The 21,666-nt window shown below is 39.5% G+C and overlaps 1 protein-coding gene across 1 annotated transcript in view; it reads right to left on the bottom strand.

The window, feature by feature from the left end:
* The window catches only part of Prss12 (serine protease 12), a 60,179-nt gene that overhangs the window by 29,900 nt on the left and 8,613 nt on the right, over window positions 1-21,666 (bottom strand). Inside the window, exons 2-4 of the mRNA XM_031375361.1 lie at window positions 13,964-14,114; window positions 3,239-3,417; window positions 1,514-1,655 (exon numbers count right to left, since the gene is read on the bottom strand). Of these exons, the coding sequence (XP_031231221.1) occupies window positions 1,514-1,655; window positions 3,239-3,417; window positions 13,964-14,114 (472 nt within the window). The remainder of the gene's footprint in view (window positions 1-1,513; window positions 1,656-3,238; window positions 3,418-13,963; window positions 14,115-21,666) is intronic.

Genomic DNA, 21,666 nt, shown 5'->3' with positions numbered 1-21,666 from the left:
GAAAGCAACCTGTAGTTGAACATCAGCCTTAACAAAATAAGAAATTTTATATTGCCGGACATTGGTGGTGCACACCTTTAATCACAGCACTTGGGAGGCAGAGGCAAGCAGATTTCTGAGTTCCGGGACTGCCAAGGCTATACAGAGAAACCCTGTCTTGAAAAACAAAAAAACGTAGAAGTAGTACATGTTTCTCAAATCCCTTTGGAGGCCAAAGGGGGTTAACATTCAGTAGAAATTTTATTATTTGTATGTTTTCTCCTAAAATCACTTTTTAGTACAGACTAAAATCTATTACATCAATCTATCTACTAAATAAACCCTTCAACAAATTTTTCCTCTGTGAAAGTGTTAGGCTTTGACATTGTGTACATTTTTACTTCATTTACAGTATCATATGGATATATACTTTAATGCTTGCATTAAAAACTCAGTCATTTTCTCCTTAAAAAAAAATATAATGGCTGATACAGAATTACACATGCCAAGTATAATGATATGTAAGAATGAGAAGTTTCTTTTTCAAACTTTCTTTTTAAAATACAAATTTAAACATAGCTCTATCCAGCTTGAAAGCTATATAATTTAAGACTTGGTGAGTATTTGTAATTAACTGTATTTCAAGCTGACATTCAGTAATTTCACCAACTTTTAAAATAATTACATAAAAATATGAAACACAAGAACAAAGGGGCATCCATGGGCTTCATTTGAATATTTACCTCAAGGCCATCATTTCCAGTTACTTAAACCAACTTAAGTCTTTACACTGGAATGTGTATTACGTATGCACCATGACAAACTGCCCTAAGTGTGGTACTCAGATTGCACGTGGGCAAGGTCAAAGGCTGGTTCGAAAGGCCATCCACGACAAGGGGGCTGTTCTTTTCCAACAAAAGTGTCGATTATCAACCATGCTGCAAGAACGAACCACGTGACACCACAACATTCCTCGATGAAACTGCTGAAATTGTAGACACAATGATGTCAAAACTCCTAACATCCAGTAATGACAATACATCATAAAAGCGAGCATTCAGAAAGCTTGCCTGAATGGACAAAAGAGTGTAGTAGAAGTCACTCATAACTTCAACCAATTTGTTCAAGAAAAGAGATGTTGGTAGGAAAGGTACATGAAATAAATGACAACAGATGGTTACTCATTATCTTTAAAAATGCCTTGTTTTAATTATAATTCCATTTGTAGGTAGATAGGTGAGGTAAGTAGGTAAGTAGGTAGGCAGGCAGGTAGACAGGTAGGCAGTCAATAGTAAATAGATGAGTAGGTAGATAGGTCGGTAGGTGGCCATTACTAATATGACAGCCAAATGATGACAAACTATAGATGATGGTGACAGATGATAAGCAAATAGACAGATGACAGAAGACACATAGATAAGCATCTGATAAGTCAGGCATATCTATTTTTAGAAACTAAAGGCAAGGATTATGCAGAATTCTGACATTAAAGATGCGTTTTGGCATTCAATGTCCCCACACCAGTGAGCCTTACTTAAATCCCAGCAGTCGACAAGCCACGTATGTGTTCACCTCAGTCCAGCCGTCATCACAGACTGTTCCCCACTGTCCCCTGTAGTATACTTCCAGGCGACCTTCGTGGGCACTTTTCCCTCCTGCCAGTCTGATGACACCATCTGTGATAAGGAGATAAAGACACAACTAACAAACTAACTTAGAAAGAGAGAGAGAAAGAAAAAAGAAAGAGAGAGAGAGAGAGAAAGGAGGAAGGGAGGGAGGGAGGGAGGAAGGAAGGAAGGAAAAAAAGAACCTTTGTTTGGCCTGATGTACCACTGTATTCAGACCTCCCTCTGAGCTATTTGATAATCTATCATTGTGACTCTACAATGAGGTCATTGTACTCTTTCTAAAGATTAACACAGTTGTCCTGATATTTTTACTCTATTCTCCAAGTAGAAAATATATTCTGATTAATTTCTAATTATATATTTTTATTTTTCTACATTAAATTCTATCCAGGAAATTTCTCATAATTCCACTGCTCTCAAATCTAAGTGGTCATTTTTATTGAAACAGCAAAACATATAGTGACGTAGAGATGGTATTTCAAATTATTAAGTGCAGATCAAAACACTGAACTAGGAATGCAGGAAAAGCTACTTTGGGTAGAGTGATCTATCTTGTCAGATGCCCATGGGCGATAAAAGCACATCTTGCCTTTGTTCCTTTACTGATCTGAAATTTGAATCTTATTAACTCAGTGACATGGAGAAGTCTACAAAAAAGTTTGAGAACAGAAAGCACAATATTTCATTCTCCAAAAAGGTAGACTTAAAAGCGTTTCCACCATCCCCACCCTACCCCCCAATCCAAATACCTCTCATGAAGTACAACCAACCAGAGGGTAAAGCATACTTTTCATAGATCTCTGGGGTCCACTGAAGCAAACAAAGGTCTCTTGACCCAAAACCGTCTGGTGATGAAATTTTATTGTCTGCAAAAATATTGTACCACCTAGTATCTCATCTGCCTCTCCCCCATCAAGGCACTAACAAGAGTATCTCATCTGAAAAAAGGTTCAACGGTGTCTCAAGGAAAGAAAATTCTCTGCCTTAACTTTGGTGTAAATTGGAAATGTCTAGTATGTATAAATGCATTGTGTTGCTAATAAAAACAACAGCATAAATAAAGATGGATATGATCAGAATTCCATGGATACTAATTCTTTTACTTTTCATGCACACACACAAATATACAAAAATAAAAATGATTTAAAGCATCCTCTTCGATGATGCATGACCCATATGAACAGACACACTGCAATATGCGTTAGTCTAAAATCTGATTACAAAGCTAGCTTGGTCTCTTTATCAGTTCTCTTTCATCAGCAATCACATCCACACAGTTGAACAGCAGCTACAAACACACTCTGGGAAAGACTGGTTACCAGCGGAATGGATTGAAGATGTAATATACTGACACCTAATGTCTGATCTGAATCCCTGCACACTAATTTTTGAGTGTTAGGTATCACATATTGCAGCAACAAAGCTTTGTTGGACTTTAAATAGAAACTTTTAGAAATAAGTGAGTGAAGAAATTATATTTTGAAATAAAAAATTGTATTTGATTTTATCTTAAGTTTTGCTTAGGAGCATTATCTGTCTGATGGTTGACAGTACCTGAATTGAGAAAGGAAGCGAAGGCAACAGCAGTCAGGACAACAGAAGGTAGCACATTTAGGAAGCGACACCCTTACCTGTTAGAGGAACACAAGACACTCCAGCATCTTCTTTATGGCCACAGTTATGTTCTCCCCAGGAGCTCTTTGGACATTGCTCAATTGACAGCTCATTCCCGGTGCAGCGTACTTCATCCAACCATATTGGGCCAGATCCTTCCCCAAAATGTGCCTGATGCCATGCTTTGGCAATGCCACTGAGCAAACATAAAAACGAATGAATTCTGGATTCAACAATGACAGGTACTTCCTCCCCGCCTCTGGCAAACACACATTGATGAAGCCCACTCCCTATTCCACGCCAAGGGTTATTCTTGAGGGCCTTTACACTCTTTGGTCCACCACTACATGAGTTTAACAATGCTTGGTATTTCTCAACCTTTACCCTCGCTTTTGCATTAATAATATAATCTCAGTGTTTTAAACAGTGCAGTAGTGACTACCCAAAAAAAAAACAGCACATTTCCAAGGCTCCTACCAGAGGGCTGTTTATAACACAACATAAACACCATTTTAACAAGGTTTAAGTACATTATTAAGTCATTCTTGCTGCTGTACACCTATCTATACCATCTGTCTGCAGAAGTTTTTCATCATCTCAAAATAAAACTTTACCATTAAGTTTTTCACGGTGCTATTTAGACAGAAACTGCTGTGGATCATTTGAAGGCAACATCCTCAGTCTATCTCCTTTATACAAAAGTAACAGCTGGGACCGGAGAAACTACACTGGCCCAAGTTGTGGCCTCTCCATGCACACATTTTTTGGAGACCAAGTCTCAATCCATAGCCCAGACTACTCTGAAACCATCTATGTAGTCCAGGCTAGCCTTAAGCTTACAGTAATTATTCTGCCTCAGACTCTGGAGTGCTGGATTGGAAGCATGAGCACTGTGTCCAGCAAGAGGCCCTAGTAAGGGCCCAGAAGTGGAATCAAGGAAGAACCAGAGGCCCTGAGGATGGTGGACCCACTAAGCTAGACCGGCTGGCTATCTCTGCTTTCTTTAGTAAGAGCCAATTAAGTGCATGATTAAATTTGTTTAAGCTGTTGTGATTTTTCAGCACCTGTTATTCAGTCGTCTGTTTCTGACAAAAAGCAACATCACTTAAGTTTTACAAGTAACAAACTTCCACAATTTCAAATGTGGCTTTGATTCAGCAAAGATGGCCATGGCCATCACCTGCCGAAATGACTGACTTTAGAGGTGGCATTTCAGCCTCCTATAGCCTTTATCCTTGAACTTTATCACTTGTATCTTCAGCTCTTCATTGACATTGTGCCCATTCCCTTACTCATTATGTTATAACTATCTTGAGAATTACAACAAAAACATATTAAAAGAAAAATGTTCACTAAGTGGGTGTGATATCCTTTGCAATGATGGTAAAGTCTGGTGCAAGCAACTTCATGGTGACAGATCTTATTTGATTCATTTGATTACGTATTATAGATGGTATAATGGTCTCAAGGGTGCTCACATTGAAAACAACGTTTAAAATTGAGCCCCTTTTTAAATAAGATCAAGACAAACACGTAGGACATAACTGCACCATTATGGCCTGACTAAGTCTGCATACAGTACAGAGGGTGCCAAAGGGATGGACTGAGGAATGCTTATGGGGGAGGGGCTTTGGAGAGAGTCAAGAAGAAGAAAAATACATTTCCCTTTGCTAAGCCAAAATATTTTAAAACTCAGAATCTGGACACTGGACTCCTCTGCTCTTAACAATTTGTCCCAACAAATAATAAAGATCAGAATCCATTGAGTAGAGGTAAAGGAAAAACCAACCATGATAGCCTAATGCGAATGGTATCGGTAAAATGAGTTAACTTATGAATGAAGTTGTTTTGAGTTCTCTGCTCCTTATTTAGAAGGATTCAGGATGGGACAGGGGAAGCCCTAGCTAAACAGCTCTGAATCAGATAGCAACAAATGAAGACCCATACACCGAATCCTGAATGGCACCTACTGCCATACTGCCATTCCACTAAGAGGGATTTTTACAAGTTCTGAATGGTCAGTGGAAAGGGGAAGATTGAAACGATAATGTAATTGGTGACATGTAACATCAACTGAAATCCAACTTTTCTTATACAAAAGTAAAACTGTGTTGAAGCCAAACCATATTTGTACCTGAGACAGCGCTGGTGCCACAGTGGCGTAGCTGAGTGGCTATGTCTAAAGTATTTGCATTTGCTTTAGGATGGTTAAAGTGAGAGATGTCCTCCGTAGGCTCAGGTACTTGAACACTTGATCCTCAATTGGTGGTGCTGTGTGAGGAGGTATAGAAGAACCTTTAAGAGGCAGAGCCTCACTGGAGGAAGTACAAAACTTTGCAGGCTTTAAGGTTTTATGGTTTGGCTCCACTTCCTGTTCTTTCTCTCTCCTTCTTGTTTGTGATGCCCATGTATTTGGCCAGCTTCCGGCTGGCACAAAGTTTGCACCACCATGCTTGCCCTGACTACTGACACGATTCTCCCACCCTAATAGATTCTATCACGCTGGAAACTATAAACAAAAATAACCCTCTTTCTCTGCTAGCTGATTTTCACAGTGATAATTTATCACAGCAACAACAGCAAAATAACTAAAACATGCCCCTTTACAAGAGAGGGATTGACGGAAGCAAGCACAGAATGTGATTCAGGAAACACTGTGCTACCCAAGAGAATGAGCCCTGGCTGGGCAACTGTGCAGGTCATGGGGGAGCCAGGCTGAGGGAAAGGCAAATTAACCTCCCCCTTAGAGCTTTGCCCCAAGAGAAGATGCCAAGGAAAAATTACAGTTGGTACAATTCACTGACTACAATAAGGCAAGAGGGAAATCAAAACACCAGGGGATGATGTAAGACTTGATCCCAAACTCCTAGCACAAACAAAATTAAATCCAGATGGTTTAAAGATGGAAGAGGGGTTATGAAGAGGAGTGGGGGTGTGGAAGAAGTGTGTGTGTGTGTGTGTGTGTGTGTGTGAGAGAGAGAGAGAGAGAGAGAGAGAGAGAGAAAGAGAGAGAGAGAGAGAGAGAGAGGGAGACAGAGAGAGACAGAGAGAGACAGACAGACAGACAGACAGACAGACAGACAGAGGCAGACAGACAGACAGATGGAGAGAGGGACACACACACCCAGAGAGAGAAAGAAGAGAGAGAGAGAGAGAGGAAAAATAGTAAAAAGTTACCAAGCTAAAATAATAGGAATGTTGTTCTTATAGCCTTGGATATAAGAGATACCTTTCTCAACAAGACAGGAAACCCAGAAGGCAGAATATGAAGCTTAAAAAGGTTAAATTTGAGTGCCTACAAATTGGAAACTACCACATAATCAGTCACAGGCAAACTGAATACTTTAGAACAAATATTTGTAATGCATAACAGCAACCAAACCAATTCTTGGTAATCACTGAAGATAGGAATCTTATTAAATATTATTGAATAAGAAAACAACCAATTTCAAAAATAATAGGATAACGGGATGGATTTAGAATTTCCTGTGGGCACTGACCACATAAGATGTTCAAGCTCCTGAGTGGTCAAATTCAAGAAAAACAAAGCATTCTTACATTTTTTCACAGATTTAAAGGATTAATACTATTTGAATGCAGAACCTTGGCAAGGGCTTTCTGTTCCCAAGGAAAAAGATCACAAAGACTAGTTATCACCTGTTCACTGGGAATGAGCCCATACTCTGGGACAGAATAACTTCACTATGTGGGATTCCAAATACTGAGTGATTGCATTGCAGTTTCTCAGATAAAAGTGTGAGGTCTGCTGATTGCCTTTGGCCTGCCTCACATACTTAACAAAGAGTCCAGGGCTAGGGAGTGGCAATTCCAAACTACAACCCGAGAGAAGTTACTTATGCCAAAGTATTTCTAAATCACCAATGTGTTATTTTATTCTCTGTCTTATCTATTTCCATATTTTCCACCGAAACAATATTGTGTTAAACAGCTCAAAAATATTTAATTAAAATAATGGATCATAAAAACAAACAATAATAAACATGAGAGGGGAGCACTAACCAGAAAAAATATCATGCAACATTAACTTAGTTTTCTAGTTTAACATCTGCACGTACTAAAATCAGGATGACGTTTGTGCATGCTTATGTATATATTCATACACACACATTCCTTCAACCAGGATTTTCTAGTGACCTGCTGCCAGTTTTTATGGGCAAAACAAAGACATGTATGACTTCTCCTAAAGAGATCAGACTATTGGGGAAAGAGGTAAAACTCACGAGCTAGGACTGCAAAGAGTTCTACGTGAACTCAGTGAGCCATGTGTGCTCTGCGCTTCCCTCATGGAAATAATTTTCCCACCAGCCTGCCCGTTCCGTGCTGAAGCTCCGGGAGTTCACTCCTCTCATGCCCTGACCACATACAAAGCTTATAGGAAACTCTGTTCTGATATAATGCATGGGCTTGCTTTGGGTGAAGCCATTTGACCTAGGTGACAGCAAGTCCCAATGAACACTGGCTAGTTTCATTCTGTGCCTGACCCTTATCCAAGGTGTTCCCTTCACTAATCAAAGTGGATAGACTTATATAGATAGACAAGGCCAAATAAACACCACCTTCTGACCCAAACTTGGCCACTACTTGAAGCAGACCAGGTAGGTAGGCCAGATAGATAAGCATATCTATAGGTTATAAAGGACTGGCTTTTTAACTGCACATACCAGTTTGTGACTCTTCTGACTTAGGGCTATAGGAACTCATTTTATTGATCAGTGTACTGGGTCTATCTGGAAGGCAGTCCTCTCCAGCACCAGAGGCTCCCGATCTGCAATGACTCCTTATGACTTGCCTGGCACTGGCCTAAGAGCACTGTGCATATTAATTTATTTAATCTTCTCCTGCAACTTCATGATGTTAAAACACCAACTTTACAGATAAGAAAACTGAGGCTGACGGTTAAGTAGCTTTCCCAGAACCCTACTATGTCTAAATGGCAGCTACCGACAGGCTCTGAACATCTAGTGTATTAGAGCCTCCTAAGGTATTTTTGAATTGATGACAGATGCTCTGGCTAACACAGTCCAGCCAAAACACACCATCAGTACCATTTTCTTTCTTCTCTGTTTATTTCAGATCTGTGTTTTAGCTCTGCCTTTTCACAGAGTATAGCATGAGTGAAAATAAAATCCTCTATTGATGGAGCCCCGAGACAAGACTATTTCCCTCTAACAGGCTAGAATCAAGAACATGGCTCCTAGTGGGCCTAGCTCTCCCATCTGTTAACAAACTTCCCTCTCTGGTCAATCAATGCCATATATCTAGAAATTTTTCATTGTAAATTTTGTAAGTTTTTTTTTTTTAATGGACAGGGAAATTTTTAAAAAAAAAAATTTAAAAAGCAACTTATACAAAATAATTTTTATTCTATTTAATAGGATTCTGTAGGAGCATTTTATAGCCCCCTCTAAGGGTGGAAAACACTAATGGAAAGGAACATTTAAAATAATTAAATTTCCATGTAAATTATGGAACTTCGGCACAGTGAAATGTGATGTCATTCTAAGCTGTGCTTTGTAAGGTTCCTAAAGCCATGAGGAAATGCTTTTAATGTAAGTTCACAGAAAGGAAGTTGAAAATGTCTCCCCCTGAATTTCACTAAGCACATGCACATCCCCAGGTTATCTAATTGGACAGCATCTGCGTGTCTCCCTTTTTTCTCTTCATGATCCCCACACTCTGAGTGAATCAAATTTGAGTATCTCAAGTACGATGATTCCTTTTGGCGTTTAGAAAGCTTTCCAGCTACCAAAACACACATGAGGGTCAAAATGACAGAATCTCACAAGGAAATTGTAACTCTAGTGACACACCATGCAGTTTCCCTTCGCTGGTTCAGCAAAGCAAGCCAAAGTGAGAGGAAATTTGCTTAAGAACAATGCATGAATAAAGCATGAAACAATTATGCTGTCCACTATCAACCATGGACCATTAAAAACAATTTCACCCAAGGGTACTTAGACTTTCAATGAGCAAGCATAGAGGAAGAGGATTTACATAGTAGCACTTGAATACAAGCTCTGAGGGAAGTATAAGCCAGCTGAAAGAACGGCATGTGGACGGGATGGCTGGCCCAATGCATCATGTAAAGCTCTGTGAAGCTGGGTTGCTTGGTGCTTGGTGCTTTCAGGAGGACTTTACAGCTTGCCACAGCATCACCAGCCTTTGATGGTGAAACCTATAAGCAATGGGATGTCTTAGGTCATGAAGGGAAGACAGTGCAACACTGAGAGCTCTTCCCTCTTATTTTTCCTCACCTCCCAGCCCTGAGGTAAGGAGCTTGGCTAAAAGTGATGTTCTGCCTTATCACAGGTCCCAAAGCAAAAGGGGCCAAGTAACCAGAGTGAAGCCTCCGAAACCACTCCCAGATATGTGGGAGATGGAGGCAGGAGGATTACAAATTAAAGACTATCCTGGACTACAAAGTGAGTTCAAGAGCAGGCTGGGTAAGTTAGTTTCTCAAAATAAAAAGTTTAAACAAACCGAGAAAGACAGAGATAGGATGTGAGCTCAATGACAGGACACTTGAATGTCAGGAGTCAGTCTTCAATCAAAAAAGGAGTAACGAGCTAATCCTAACAAGAATAAGACTTGACTTCATCTACATTAGCATAGGCTTCCTGATGTGCTTCGGTCTCCTATCCAGCTTCTAGACTATTGTCAACAAGGCCTTTTTAGGAGCTATTTTTACAATGAAAATACATTTTGTCTTTCATGAAAGAATGCCACACTACAACAGGAACTTCTATAATCCCTTGATAAATCCATGTATCCTTAACGTTCCATATGTCATTTAAATTTAATATGCATTTTTTGACATAACAAAATGTTGCCTTTCTATCTGTCTTGTGGTTCAGAGTAACCTTATTGTAAATATTAAAATCGCAAGGGGAAATCCAAGAGATGTCCAAAACAACATAGGCTGTTTCTATTTCTCTTGCTTGCCTCCCACGTAAAGCCATCTTACTGAAGACACCACACACTTGGGATAGAGGAGGTCGGGGAGCTGAGCTGGAGCTAACATGGAAGCCTCCTCACGAGGGGGAGCTCTTCTAGCAGCTGAAGGTGCTATGCAAGCTAACAATGGAGAAAAGCAATCCATACCCTGCCCACACGAAGAGACTGCAAACAGTAGCAATGAACAGCATGGCAAAATATCCCTAAGGATGCAATCAATGGGTACTTATTTCTTGGGGATAGTGAAGAATCATCTAATTGGACTTAAGGTCTACTGAATAGGAGGGAATTCATGTCTGGTAATGTATATCTAGCCAATTACTCGTGATTTGTAAGGTCATGACCCCTAGAGGAAAACCTATTACTGTCATTTTCTAAACCAGTATAATTTCTAACTGCATTCTAAATCCTTACCCACAGAGAAGTGGAACTCTGCCACTCCTCAATGAAACTTCTCTTTACAGCAGATAAAGATAATTACAGAAATCCACAGCTGGAAAGGTGCAGAGAGCAACTGACTGTGGGGTGCTCGACCCCAACGGATACATCTACAGCATGACTCCTAGACCTAAGGCTCAGGGAACATTCCAGAAGACGAGGCAGAAAGATTTAAAGAATCAGAGGATCGGGATGTCTGCTATGAGGTCATGTTTTCTAGATAGGGGAGCTATACCTAAGAAATCTCAATGATGTGGATGCCTGAATAAGTCCAGTAGGATGATGTCATCAGTGGGCATGCCAGGGCGGATGGGAGAAATCTTATAAGGCTCCATTCCTAGAAGAAGAGCTACAGGCAATTAAGAAATACAAGCTGCTGAGAAAAGAAGCTACTACGGTCTTCACCAGAGACAAACCCACTTGATCTGAAATAGTCAGTCCTAAATACATATACACATGGGCAACACTAGCAGGTTATAGTTTGTATATACACGTGTGTGTATATGTTTACGTGTAATGATAATAATTTAAAAAGAGATCAGGAACTTGAGAGGGAGTTTGGGGGCACAGGAGTTGGAATGGCAAAAAGGAGGTTTAGAAACGACATAAATAGTGTATCCTTCTATTAAAGCCCCCAAAACTTAAAAATTTTAATTAATAAAAAGTCAATATAAGGCCAGGCAGTGGTGGCGCACGCCTTTAACTCCAGCCATTGGGAGGCAGAGGCAGGCGGATCTCTGAGTTCGAGGCCAGCCTGGTCTGCAGAGTGAGTTCCAGTACAGTCAGGAACTTTTTTTTTTTTCTACACAGAGAAACCCTGTCTCAGGAAAAACAACAACATCCCATTGGCTTAATCTTTAAAATACTGTTTTGAGTAAAAGCATAGATTTCTTCATAGTCAAGTTGAAAAATCACTTGACACATCATGAACATAAGGACTTGACAGCTCCGTAAATACAGATTATACTAATTAGAGTGTTTGAAGATAGAAGGATCTAGAGACAGCTCTAACAGGCTGGGTAAAGAAATTACATCTGAAACATCACCACCAAGTGCTCTGCTTACTTTTAATGTTCGGCATCTTTTTTTTTTTTTTTGGTTTTCTGAGACAGGGTTTCTCTGTGTAGCCCTGGCTATCCTGGAACTCACTCTGTAGACCAGGCTGGCCTCGAACTCAGAAATCCACCTGCCTCTGCCTCCCAAGTGCTGGGATTAAAGGCGTGCACCACCACTGCCCGGCTGGCATCTTTTAAATGTAACACTCCCTGGTTAGGTTGACCCTGAAAGCCTATGTATCTTGTATAGTCACTACATAGCTAACAACTGTAAATTAGAAAACATGTCATGGGGAGCAAACTGCTAGGAAGAGCTATTTCGTAACAACTTCAAGGTAGGAGGACTGCAGGCTTGGAGGGGCCTGCAGGTATTCATGCTGTTATGCTGTTATATCTCCAACAGCAACCCTTGGAAACACTAATAACACTGGCCTTGAAATTGAGACCTAGACAAACAAAGAAAAAATGATCTTCAAATATCACAGTTTGTTACGGTTTTATTAAAAAGAACTGACTAGCCCTATATCACACCCCCCTAGAGAAAGTGAGTATAGCAACCGACTGTCCTGCTAGCGATTAAGGTCAAAGCCACTGTTTTAGGATTTCTTACGCTGGCTCGTTTCCCACACATGAATGTCATACAAATCAGGTGTTAAGTTAAACAGAGAAAGTGAAGGTGTCACTTCTACATTCAGTTTTAGTCTTGCCTTATGAGATACGACAAACAAATAAGGAGGATGGAGAGATGGCTCAACAGTTAAGAGCACTGACTTCTCTTCTGGAGGTCCTGAGTTCAAACCCCAGCAATCACATGGTGGCTTACAACCATCTGTAATGAGATCGGATGCCCTCTTCTGGTGTGTCTGAAGACAGCTACCGTGTACTTATATATAACAGATAAAGAATTCTTTTTTAATAAAGACAAACAAATAAAGCAGAGGCAGCCTATGACGGTGGCTCCTGGTGAAGAGTAAGTCGGTAAGCCTTCACCTGTGCTAAGCAGAATACTAGCTCTGAACTAATCGAGCCATTGTGACTCATTTCCAACTTCAGGACCTGGAAGAATGTAAGAAGCAAATAAATGACACTAACAGAGAAGATGGGACACTCTCTAGTGTGTCCATTTGAAAAGTGTGAACAAGGGGGGCTCCAGTGGTGCAATCGGTTAGCGCGCGGTACTTATATGAAAAGTGTGAACAATAAAAACAGAAGAGACTGTGCTGTATGTTCTAAAAGACCTCAGGGACAGAATGTCCAGCTACACTAAGTTATCTTGGACAAAATCTCCTGTGGGCCACCATCAATACAGGACATCCTGTGAGTGATGACAAACACTTGAATATGATGAGGAGTTAGGCTAATTATGATAGTGATAATTTGGCCCTGTTGGACAATGTTTTTTTTTTTTTTTTAAGAGTTTCATACTCAAGCTTTCAGAGATAAAATGTTAAAATATTTTGATGTAAATATAGAGTTTTGAAAAGGGGGAGGCAGTCAGGAAACAATTCCAAAACAATTTAGAGTAATTGGCCCAAGATTACTAATCCTATCTCAATATCAAAGAGATTGATATTGAGATATCAATATCTGACCAATGACACAAAATGGTATATGCCCCGTGGCACTCTCTTCCCAGGGTCTCTCGCAAAGTGCTAAGCAGAATAACTAACTTTAAGGTATAATATGAACTTTTAAATATCTTATATAATCCCAGGTAAACTTTTAGCAATGATAACTAACATTAGAAAAGCATAATAGTCCTGAAAACTCACAAGCCTGAAAGGACTGTGGATGCTGGTTTTCACCCTGATGTTCTCATTAGACACTTCATTCCATTCCCTAGATGGGGATTACTTCCTTTGTGCATGAGTAAACTTCCTTTGTTCTCAGAACACAACTAACAAAAAAAGGAAGTGATCTTCTAAAGTTTAGATAATCTTTGGGAGAGTTAGATTTAAAGTAAGCTGACAATTAGTGTGTCATCCAAGGATTTGGGGGGAAAAACAAATGCCGTAGACAATAGCAGCCATTGCTTGTGAGTAACCTAAAGGCTTCCAATGAAAACAGTCCAGGCCTCAGCTCAGACACAGGCAAGTTAGACCTAAAGACTATGTATGTACTCTTCAGTGAGCTTATGGACTAATGCCAAAGTCAAAAATAGCCTTTTCTGTTGGCTTAAGGACATGTGCAATTTAAACATAACCTCTTTGGTGTATGAAAGTAACCACCAACAATTAAGAAAAGAAAATAAACCAAAAACGGTACAAAACCAACCTGAGCCCCAGCTGCCTGCAGATGACTTCTGCGTCTGCATTGTCCCATTGGTCATCACAGATGGTCCCCCACTGGCCAGCGTGGTACAGCTCCACTCGACCTTCATGCCCACTGTTCCCACCAACAAGACGAATGACAGGCAAGGCTGGGCCTGTGTGATACAAAGTTAAAGGCAACTTCAAGCCACGATTTTGTACTTTCCCACTATAGTACACATATTCCATTTCTTCCATTCTCAGAAATAATATTGAGTAAGCTATACCAGTGGCATGCACAAACAAATGCATATCTAATAGATATTATGAGAATCTTGGCCAATTAAAATACTTCAAATTTAATTATATTTAGAGAGGGAGCTCCTTTGAAGAAATAATCATAATTCATTTTTTAACTCCAGAACCCAGAAAGGATACATGAACAACTTCCAATCATTTAAGACATAGTTAATTTTCATCAGAGTATGATGACGTCATTAATTTTGTATTTAAATCAATTAACACTGGACATAAATTGAACAACTTCAATGTGTAATTATTAGCCATAGTTCTCAAGTCTATAACATATGTGTTTTCAACATGAAATTACTTTTACATTGGTAGAAATCAATGCAAAGTTCAGTCTACCTTGTTGTAGTATAATCATGGCCATTATAGATTAAACCTCCAATTCACCTGGGTACAGTTCAGTTCATACGTCCTGTGTTAAGGACTCCCACAAGTGGCCACATTCCCACAATCTTGGTGCCTTGTAAACCTCTAAAACCCTCTGTCACCATTCCTAGCCTACACTTGGCCATGACTACATGCCTCCCACCTCTGTGCCCCACCCCTAAAAATCCCACATTGGTTCCCACCTCAGAATGCTTATTTTTGCTCTCCCTCGCGCTTGAAAGGAATATGTCCCTTACACTTGCAGGCATCCCCCTGATTTTCATATGACCTGTCTCTCTTCATTAGGTTGTCAACTATCAACATCCCTTCCCCTAGGAAGATTTGCCTGCCTGAGCTAAATCAGTATCCTAACCAGTTCTGGGTGAAAACTGTAATCTTAGCTCTCTACAGGGAGAAGAAGGAGGACTGGCACAAATTGAAGGCCAGAATGCTCTAGTTAGTTGGTTCTAGACCATCCAGTGCTACACGAGAGACTTTGTCTCAAAGTAACAAAAATTAAAATGAATAAATAGAACATAAAATGGCAGGCTGAGGCTCACCCAGCTCCGCTGACTAATTTTGCCTCTTGGAGGTTTATGCAATGAGTTTCCCAGGGTGCCCTGGGAAAGTTTTTGAAAGCAAAAGAATTAGATGCCAGAAAGTTCAGGAAGCTTAAGGTTTGGCCCTGGCTGGAGAGAGTGAAGGAAAAGTCCAAACTCCATCAACTGAGGATAGGCTTAGAGTTTGACTGTGTTGAGCCTAGTCAACAGTTAGATGCATCCTTGAGGCAGCTGACTGCTGTGAGGTTCACTGCTGTAGGTCTGGAAACTCGGAAGCCCCAGCATACTACTTAACATCCACAGACATAGCTCTCTGACAGAGCAGTTAATCCTTAGTAAGTTTTGAGCGTGCAAAACCAGGTCCTACTGTAGATCCCGAAATTCTGACAGAATAGAAAGGAAAGAATTTTTTTTTTTTTTTTTTTTTTTTTTTTGGTGACAGGAACAGGTCCTCAGGGACGAGCATGAAAATATCACAAGCAAATCTATTTCTTTGTATACTATGCAAAAAATAATAAGTAAAAATAGAAACGATCTCCATCCAAAAGATGGAGTTTATAGGGATAATTTTAAAAAAAAATGAAAAAGACAGACAACATCAAGATTTAATGGGCATCTCATATTCTGGAGAAAGGAGCACAGATGTCAAACCACACCTACACCATCCCTACCACCAGCTCTTCCTCACAATCCAATCAATCCCTCTAAATTGGCCCTTAGGGTGTCTTGTGATGAACGCTTTTGTGTTTTGTTTTGTTTTGTTTTGTTTTGTTTTTAATCATCCTCTCCAATTTTCCCAGGACCTACATTCAAACATTGCCGTGGACTGGCAGCTAGCACTTCAGGTACTAGAAAATCTGATCATGATGTTATCACCAAAGAAAATGTAAAAAAGCTGTATGTTGTACATTCCTTAGCTCCGGGTGACCTATTAAATCCGATGGTTATATATTTAAATACATTGTTCACATTCAGAGAATGTATGAATGTTCATGAACATTTGCATCCTTATACCTTTTCACCTTATATCTAGTATGTAAGTGGGAAAGAGCCTTTACTCAAGCCAACAACCAACTTGAGGGAATATGCTATCTACAACTCAAAGAAAACTGCTAATATTTTGATTACACCGCATTCCAATGGCCTAAGTGTGAAGTGTTTGCTATAGGCTTAGTGTTTGAACCCTTGGTCCACAATTCCTACAGCTGTTAAGGAAAGTCGCAGAGCCTCACTGGAGGAAATGGGCCACTAGAGGCGGGACTTAGAGCTCTGTAGCTCCACCCTACTTCCTGTTTGCCATCCTCTTCCCGAGTGTGAATACTGAGCGACCAGCTAGCTTCTTACCCTGACGGTTATACCTTCCCTGCCTACTGCCATATCTCCCATGCCATGATGCACCATGTCCTTCTGAAACCGTGAGCCAAAATAAACCCTTTCTCCCTTAAGTCTCAGGGTATTTGTCACAGTAATGAGAAAGTAACTGAGACAGTTCTACATTGGAAAGCATTAGGTCCCAATTGCCGTTGGTGTCAAGATGATCTTGCACCTTCTATGATTTTCTATTGCCAAAATAAGTGTTTCATGTTCAACATGATATGCAGTGCATAATATTTTTGTAACTGAGTTATATAAGAAGAAAATATAAAATTAAGTATTGGAAAACCAAGCAGAATTCAGAGTTATGTATTCATTTTCAACAGTATGTAATTATATTGTTGAATACTATTCAGACTTAATTTTGTATTTAAACACTTAAGGAAATGATTTAACTCAGATACATTTATCATCTAGAACCATATTTAAAACACAGTAAAACTGGAACAAGATTTTTTTTTTTTTTTGGATGGGAAAAGCTACACATGATAGCAGCTGCCACCTTCTTGGGTCACGCCCCACCCACCAGATGTCTATTTCACAAAACACTATGTTTTCAAATCTCCTTGACAACAAACTTCATTCCAATAAGTGGGAATATGGCCCAGTGCAGATAATGAGGTTTGGTTTGTTATTTTGTTTCCTCCGAAACTCCAAAGGCAGATGTTAGTTTTATCAAATGTAGGAAACAAATCTATCAAAGTGTTTGAGTTTTTATAAATGGAAGAAACTAAAAAAGATGGGTTTGGAAAGGAAAAAGAAACACTAGAACACACATACACACATCACACATTTGAATATGTATAGAAAAAGGAAATCAAAACATCAAATCAGAAACCTTTAAAGTTTTTACATTTAAATATTTATTTTGTATGCATAACATTTTGCCTGCATGTATATATATGCATCCTGTGTATGCCTAGTGACCTGGAGATCAGAAGAAGGCACCATTATCCCTTGTAAGTAGAGTTTCAAATGGCTGTTCACTGCTAAGTACTAGGAACCGAGACCAAGTCCTTGGCAATAGCAACAAGTGCTCCAGCAGCTCTGTCATCTCCCCAGCCCTTGGAAGCCTCTGCCATCAGGCTTGAATATCTAGCAGCTCTGTCATCTCCCCAGCCCTCAGAAGCCTCTACCATCAGGCTTGAATATCTGTTTGTATCGGGTTTTGTTATCTGAGACGTGACCAAAAAGAAAGTGGGCAATTTTCAGATATAAAATAGAAGTCCAGATGTTTTTGAGCAAGAATTCTGTCACCTGGCCAAGTGAGGCTTAGGTTGGAGTCTGGCCTTCAGTAAATATCACTCTGAGCTGCAAGTGTCTCTAAGATCTGCCAACCAGTGTGAAAAAAAGATTCGCTTAAAGAGAAGCTTAGATATTTGAAGATTTCTTCCAACTCCACCATTCTATGTTAGAATTTTAAAATATGTGTCAGCAAGACCTTGAAACTCATTCATAAAATAATAGCATGCAGATGGGATCTGCTTTAGCTCATTAATATACATATTAAAAGTGCAGATGGATTGTAATTTAAAAATACCCAGTACTTAACTGGCTAACATGGTAAGATCTATAACTGTATTCATGCTACAGCATCCATCAATCAAACAATAAACAATATTTCGAATTGTCTTCACAGCCAGAAAGCTAGGTTGCTCTGCTTTTATTAAGAAGATCTTGTGCTTAAAGGGGAAGGGCACTGAAGGATGATATCGACAGTTATATTGGCTTCTCTGGCTTGCATTTCTGCATGATAGTTTATATTCTTTCTTTGATCAAAACAGTGTGTGGCCATTGGTAGATTGTCAATGCTTCAGTGGCTGGTGCCACATCTATGTGCATTTGGGAGTGCTAACAGACCTTAGTGTGGTACATACACACACACACACACACAGAGAGAGAGAGAGAGAGAGAGAGAGAGAGAGAGAGAGAGAGAGAGCACAATAGAGAGACAGACAGAGAGAGAGTAAAGTTTAGTGGAGGACATATTGGGGAGAGAGGAATCTAGGAGAAGTCTCAGGAAGACAGTGAGGGAGTAGATATGATTAAAGTACAGTATATGATATTCACATATACACACAAGGAAATCACCATACATCACCTGTATGGTGAAAAACATCCTTAACTCCAATTCCAGGAGATCTAACATCTTCTTCTGGCCTCCATATACACCAGACACCCTATTGCGGACATATATACATACATTCAGGCAAAATTCACACACAAAAAAAATAAAAATAAATAAATCTTGAATAAAAAGGTGGAGAGTAATAAAGACACTCAAAATTGACCTCTGTCTTCCAGATGTGTAGACACATATGCACATACACATCACAGGGTGAGCAAGAGAGAAGGAAAGAGAAGGAAGAAAGAGATTATATAGATGGCTTTTATTTTGTAAGTTAAGATATTAAAAAAGAAAAAATAAGTCCTATTAAAAAATTCTTGGGGGTGGAGAGATGGCTCAGAGGTTAAGAGCACTGACTGCTCTTCCAGAGGTCCTGAGTTCAATTCCCATGAACCACATAGTGGCTCACAACCATCTGTAATAGGATCCGATGCCCTCTTCTGGTATACTCACACACATTAAAAAAAAAAAAAAAATCTTAGGTAATTTATGTACCACCAAATATGTACACCAAGTAAAAAGTTAGAGAAATATCTCTGAGGGGTTTGAATACTTCAAGGCTATTTTAAATCACAAAATCTTCTACAGGTAGATATAATTTTATGCATACCACAAACACCAGCAGTTTGGTTTTCTATTTAAAGTCTCCAACAATTTGTTCCAATCAAATTACTATCTCAAATGTTTGAATTTCATTTAAATTGATACGTTTGTATCCTCCACAACCAAATTACTCATGTCAACAGAGACAGAAGAATGTTTTAATAACAAAACACTACAACTATACTTAGTCATGCAAACATAAAAGAAAGAGGGAGACTTAATGCCTACCCAGGAGAAGTAGTCTTCCCCAGGGGAAAGTACCCCAACTGGTCACCCAGTACCACATGCTCAGCTCTGGAAACGCACATACAAGTAACATACAGACTGAGTAGGTTGTATTTATTTATTTAGGAAGATTTATGTTTATACAGATATGTATGTAACAACAATTAGTGAAGAAAGAAGCCACTCGTTTGAAAGAAAGAAAGGTTAGGGGGAGGGGTTGGAGAGGGTTTGGAGGCAGGAAAGGGAAGGGAGAAATGATTTAATTATATTAGACTTTGAAATAAAACAAGAGAAATAATTTAAAGAATAGTGCCTAAAAGTCTTGTTTACAAGAAACGATATGCATGTCACATAAATAACAGGGATATTTAGAGATGAGATGCAGAAAACCCCGAGTAGCATTCAAAGGCAGTAGGATGGTTTCCAAGCCAAGATTCTACCGCACCACACCTTCTCAGGCATGAAACACACAGCAAGAGACTGGAGTCACTCCACTCTGTGATGTGACAAGAGACAAGGCGCTCTTGTCCAATATTCTTTTAACAAATTCACACACAATAGTAATTCTGAGAAGCCAATTTACATGTCACCCACAAATGAGCTCTCTGTCAGGTAGCAGTTTATTCTTCCTGTGTTTATTACCCTAGGATGATTAAAGTGGTTGCAATCGTAAAAACTATACTAGTTTCCTTAATTTGTGGATGGGAGAAGCTGTATCCAACACCACTGAGAAATTTCTGTGTCCAGATGAATCATCCCCTGAACTACTTCCCGGCACTTTTTCCTGGCCTCCAAACCTAGGCAAAGACCCTCCAAGAATCCCCCTTTAAGACAATGGGTGTGTGCACATGTGCTATAGCATGCCAGTGATCACCACTCTAGTCAGGTAGATGCGTAGACAGCCTCAGATTTTCTGTCCACTGAGAAGGGAGAACAGTGGTTTTGGTCAGGATCCTTTGGCAGGAGTGACTTCGTCCTAATGTCTGTATGGGTTTTCAGTAGGGCTATGGATACAATGTGTATATGTGTATGCACACATTTGTACAAATTACAGGTACACAATTATAAACGAGAAAGAGCAATAAGCTTGGCTCAATATAAAAAGCAGCCCGGTCATAAAGTTCAAAGCCAGGTTGACTAAGTGTTCCTGCCATGCGTACCAAGAGAATCATTTTTCACATAACCTGAAAACTAAATGTTTTTCATTAGCAAATACTTTTTAATATTTGCCACAACTCTATATTATCAAAACCAGTCTGTCCCTTACCCCCACACAACCATCCATCCGGCTACCTCTGAAATATTTTTCAGATTGGCAGCTAATTTCTCCGGACCATATTCCAATAGACCTGAGCCTATAACTGCCTTCAAGTCACACAAGGGGGTATTAGGTGACTATTATTTTCTAAATACTTGCGTTTTGAAATTGTACTACTCTGATCACTAAAAATGTTTCTCTTTCAAGTGGAGATCTGAGGGCAACTGCGTCAGCTATTATAAATGTATACAGCAGACCAGGCTGGGTGTGTAAATCTATCTCCACATGGATGGATACCAAAACCAAAAAAAGTCTATTACACAATAATGCTTGGCATTCTTCTTTCTTAATTTTTGGCAAAAATATTTAATTTACTGTCATTTTAGATTATATTCTTCTTTTTTGTGTAGATATACATTCAGCTCTATGAAGAAAAGAAAACACAGAAGATTCCTGGGTTCGTGTTACAGAAATTGGCCCCATGGAGAGCTTTGTTAGAAGTAGAGTTCCACGTGTTCTTCCTCATAGGCAGAACCTAGTAGCCAACAATATACATACATATGCAAACAAAAGCACATTCGGGCATTGCATAGCATGTCAACGAGGGAGCAGGAAATTCTCAACATAGGGGGATGAGCAAGGACTGAGTGCAAGTAACAAGCATGAGTTAGGCAATCAAATACAAAGCTAATTGTTTTTCTAGCTCGGACTCTGCTTTTAGATTTTTTTTTTTTTTAAGTGGTGTGTAGGTGCATATTCCATAGTGAAGGTATAAAACCCAGTGTGAATTGCCACTGTTTCGGATTGCCTATTCTAACTATATGAAGCTCACTGAATTGTTACAGAATTCTTACTTGCAAGGTTTTTTTTAGTAATAAAGTTTGTAAAATTTGAAATAAAAATGA

The sequence above is a fragment of the Mastomys coucha genome, unplaced genomic scaffold (genome assembly GCF_008632895.1).
Source record: "Mastomys coucha isolate ucsf_1 unplaced genomic scaffold, UCSF_Mcou_1 pScaffold16, whole genome shotgun sequence".
NCBI classification, from domain to species: Eukaryota; Metazoa; Chordata; class Mammalia; order Rodentia; family Muridae; genus Mastomys; species Mastomys coucha.
This window is presented reverse-complemented; position numbering and strand designations above follow the sequence as displayed.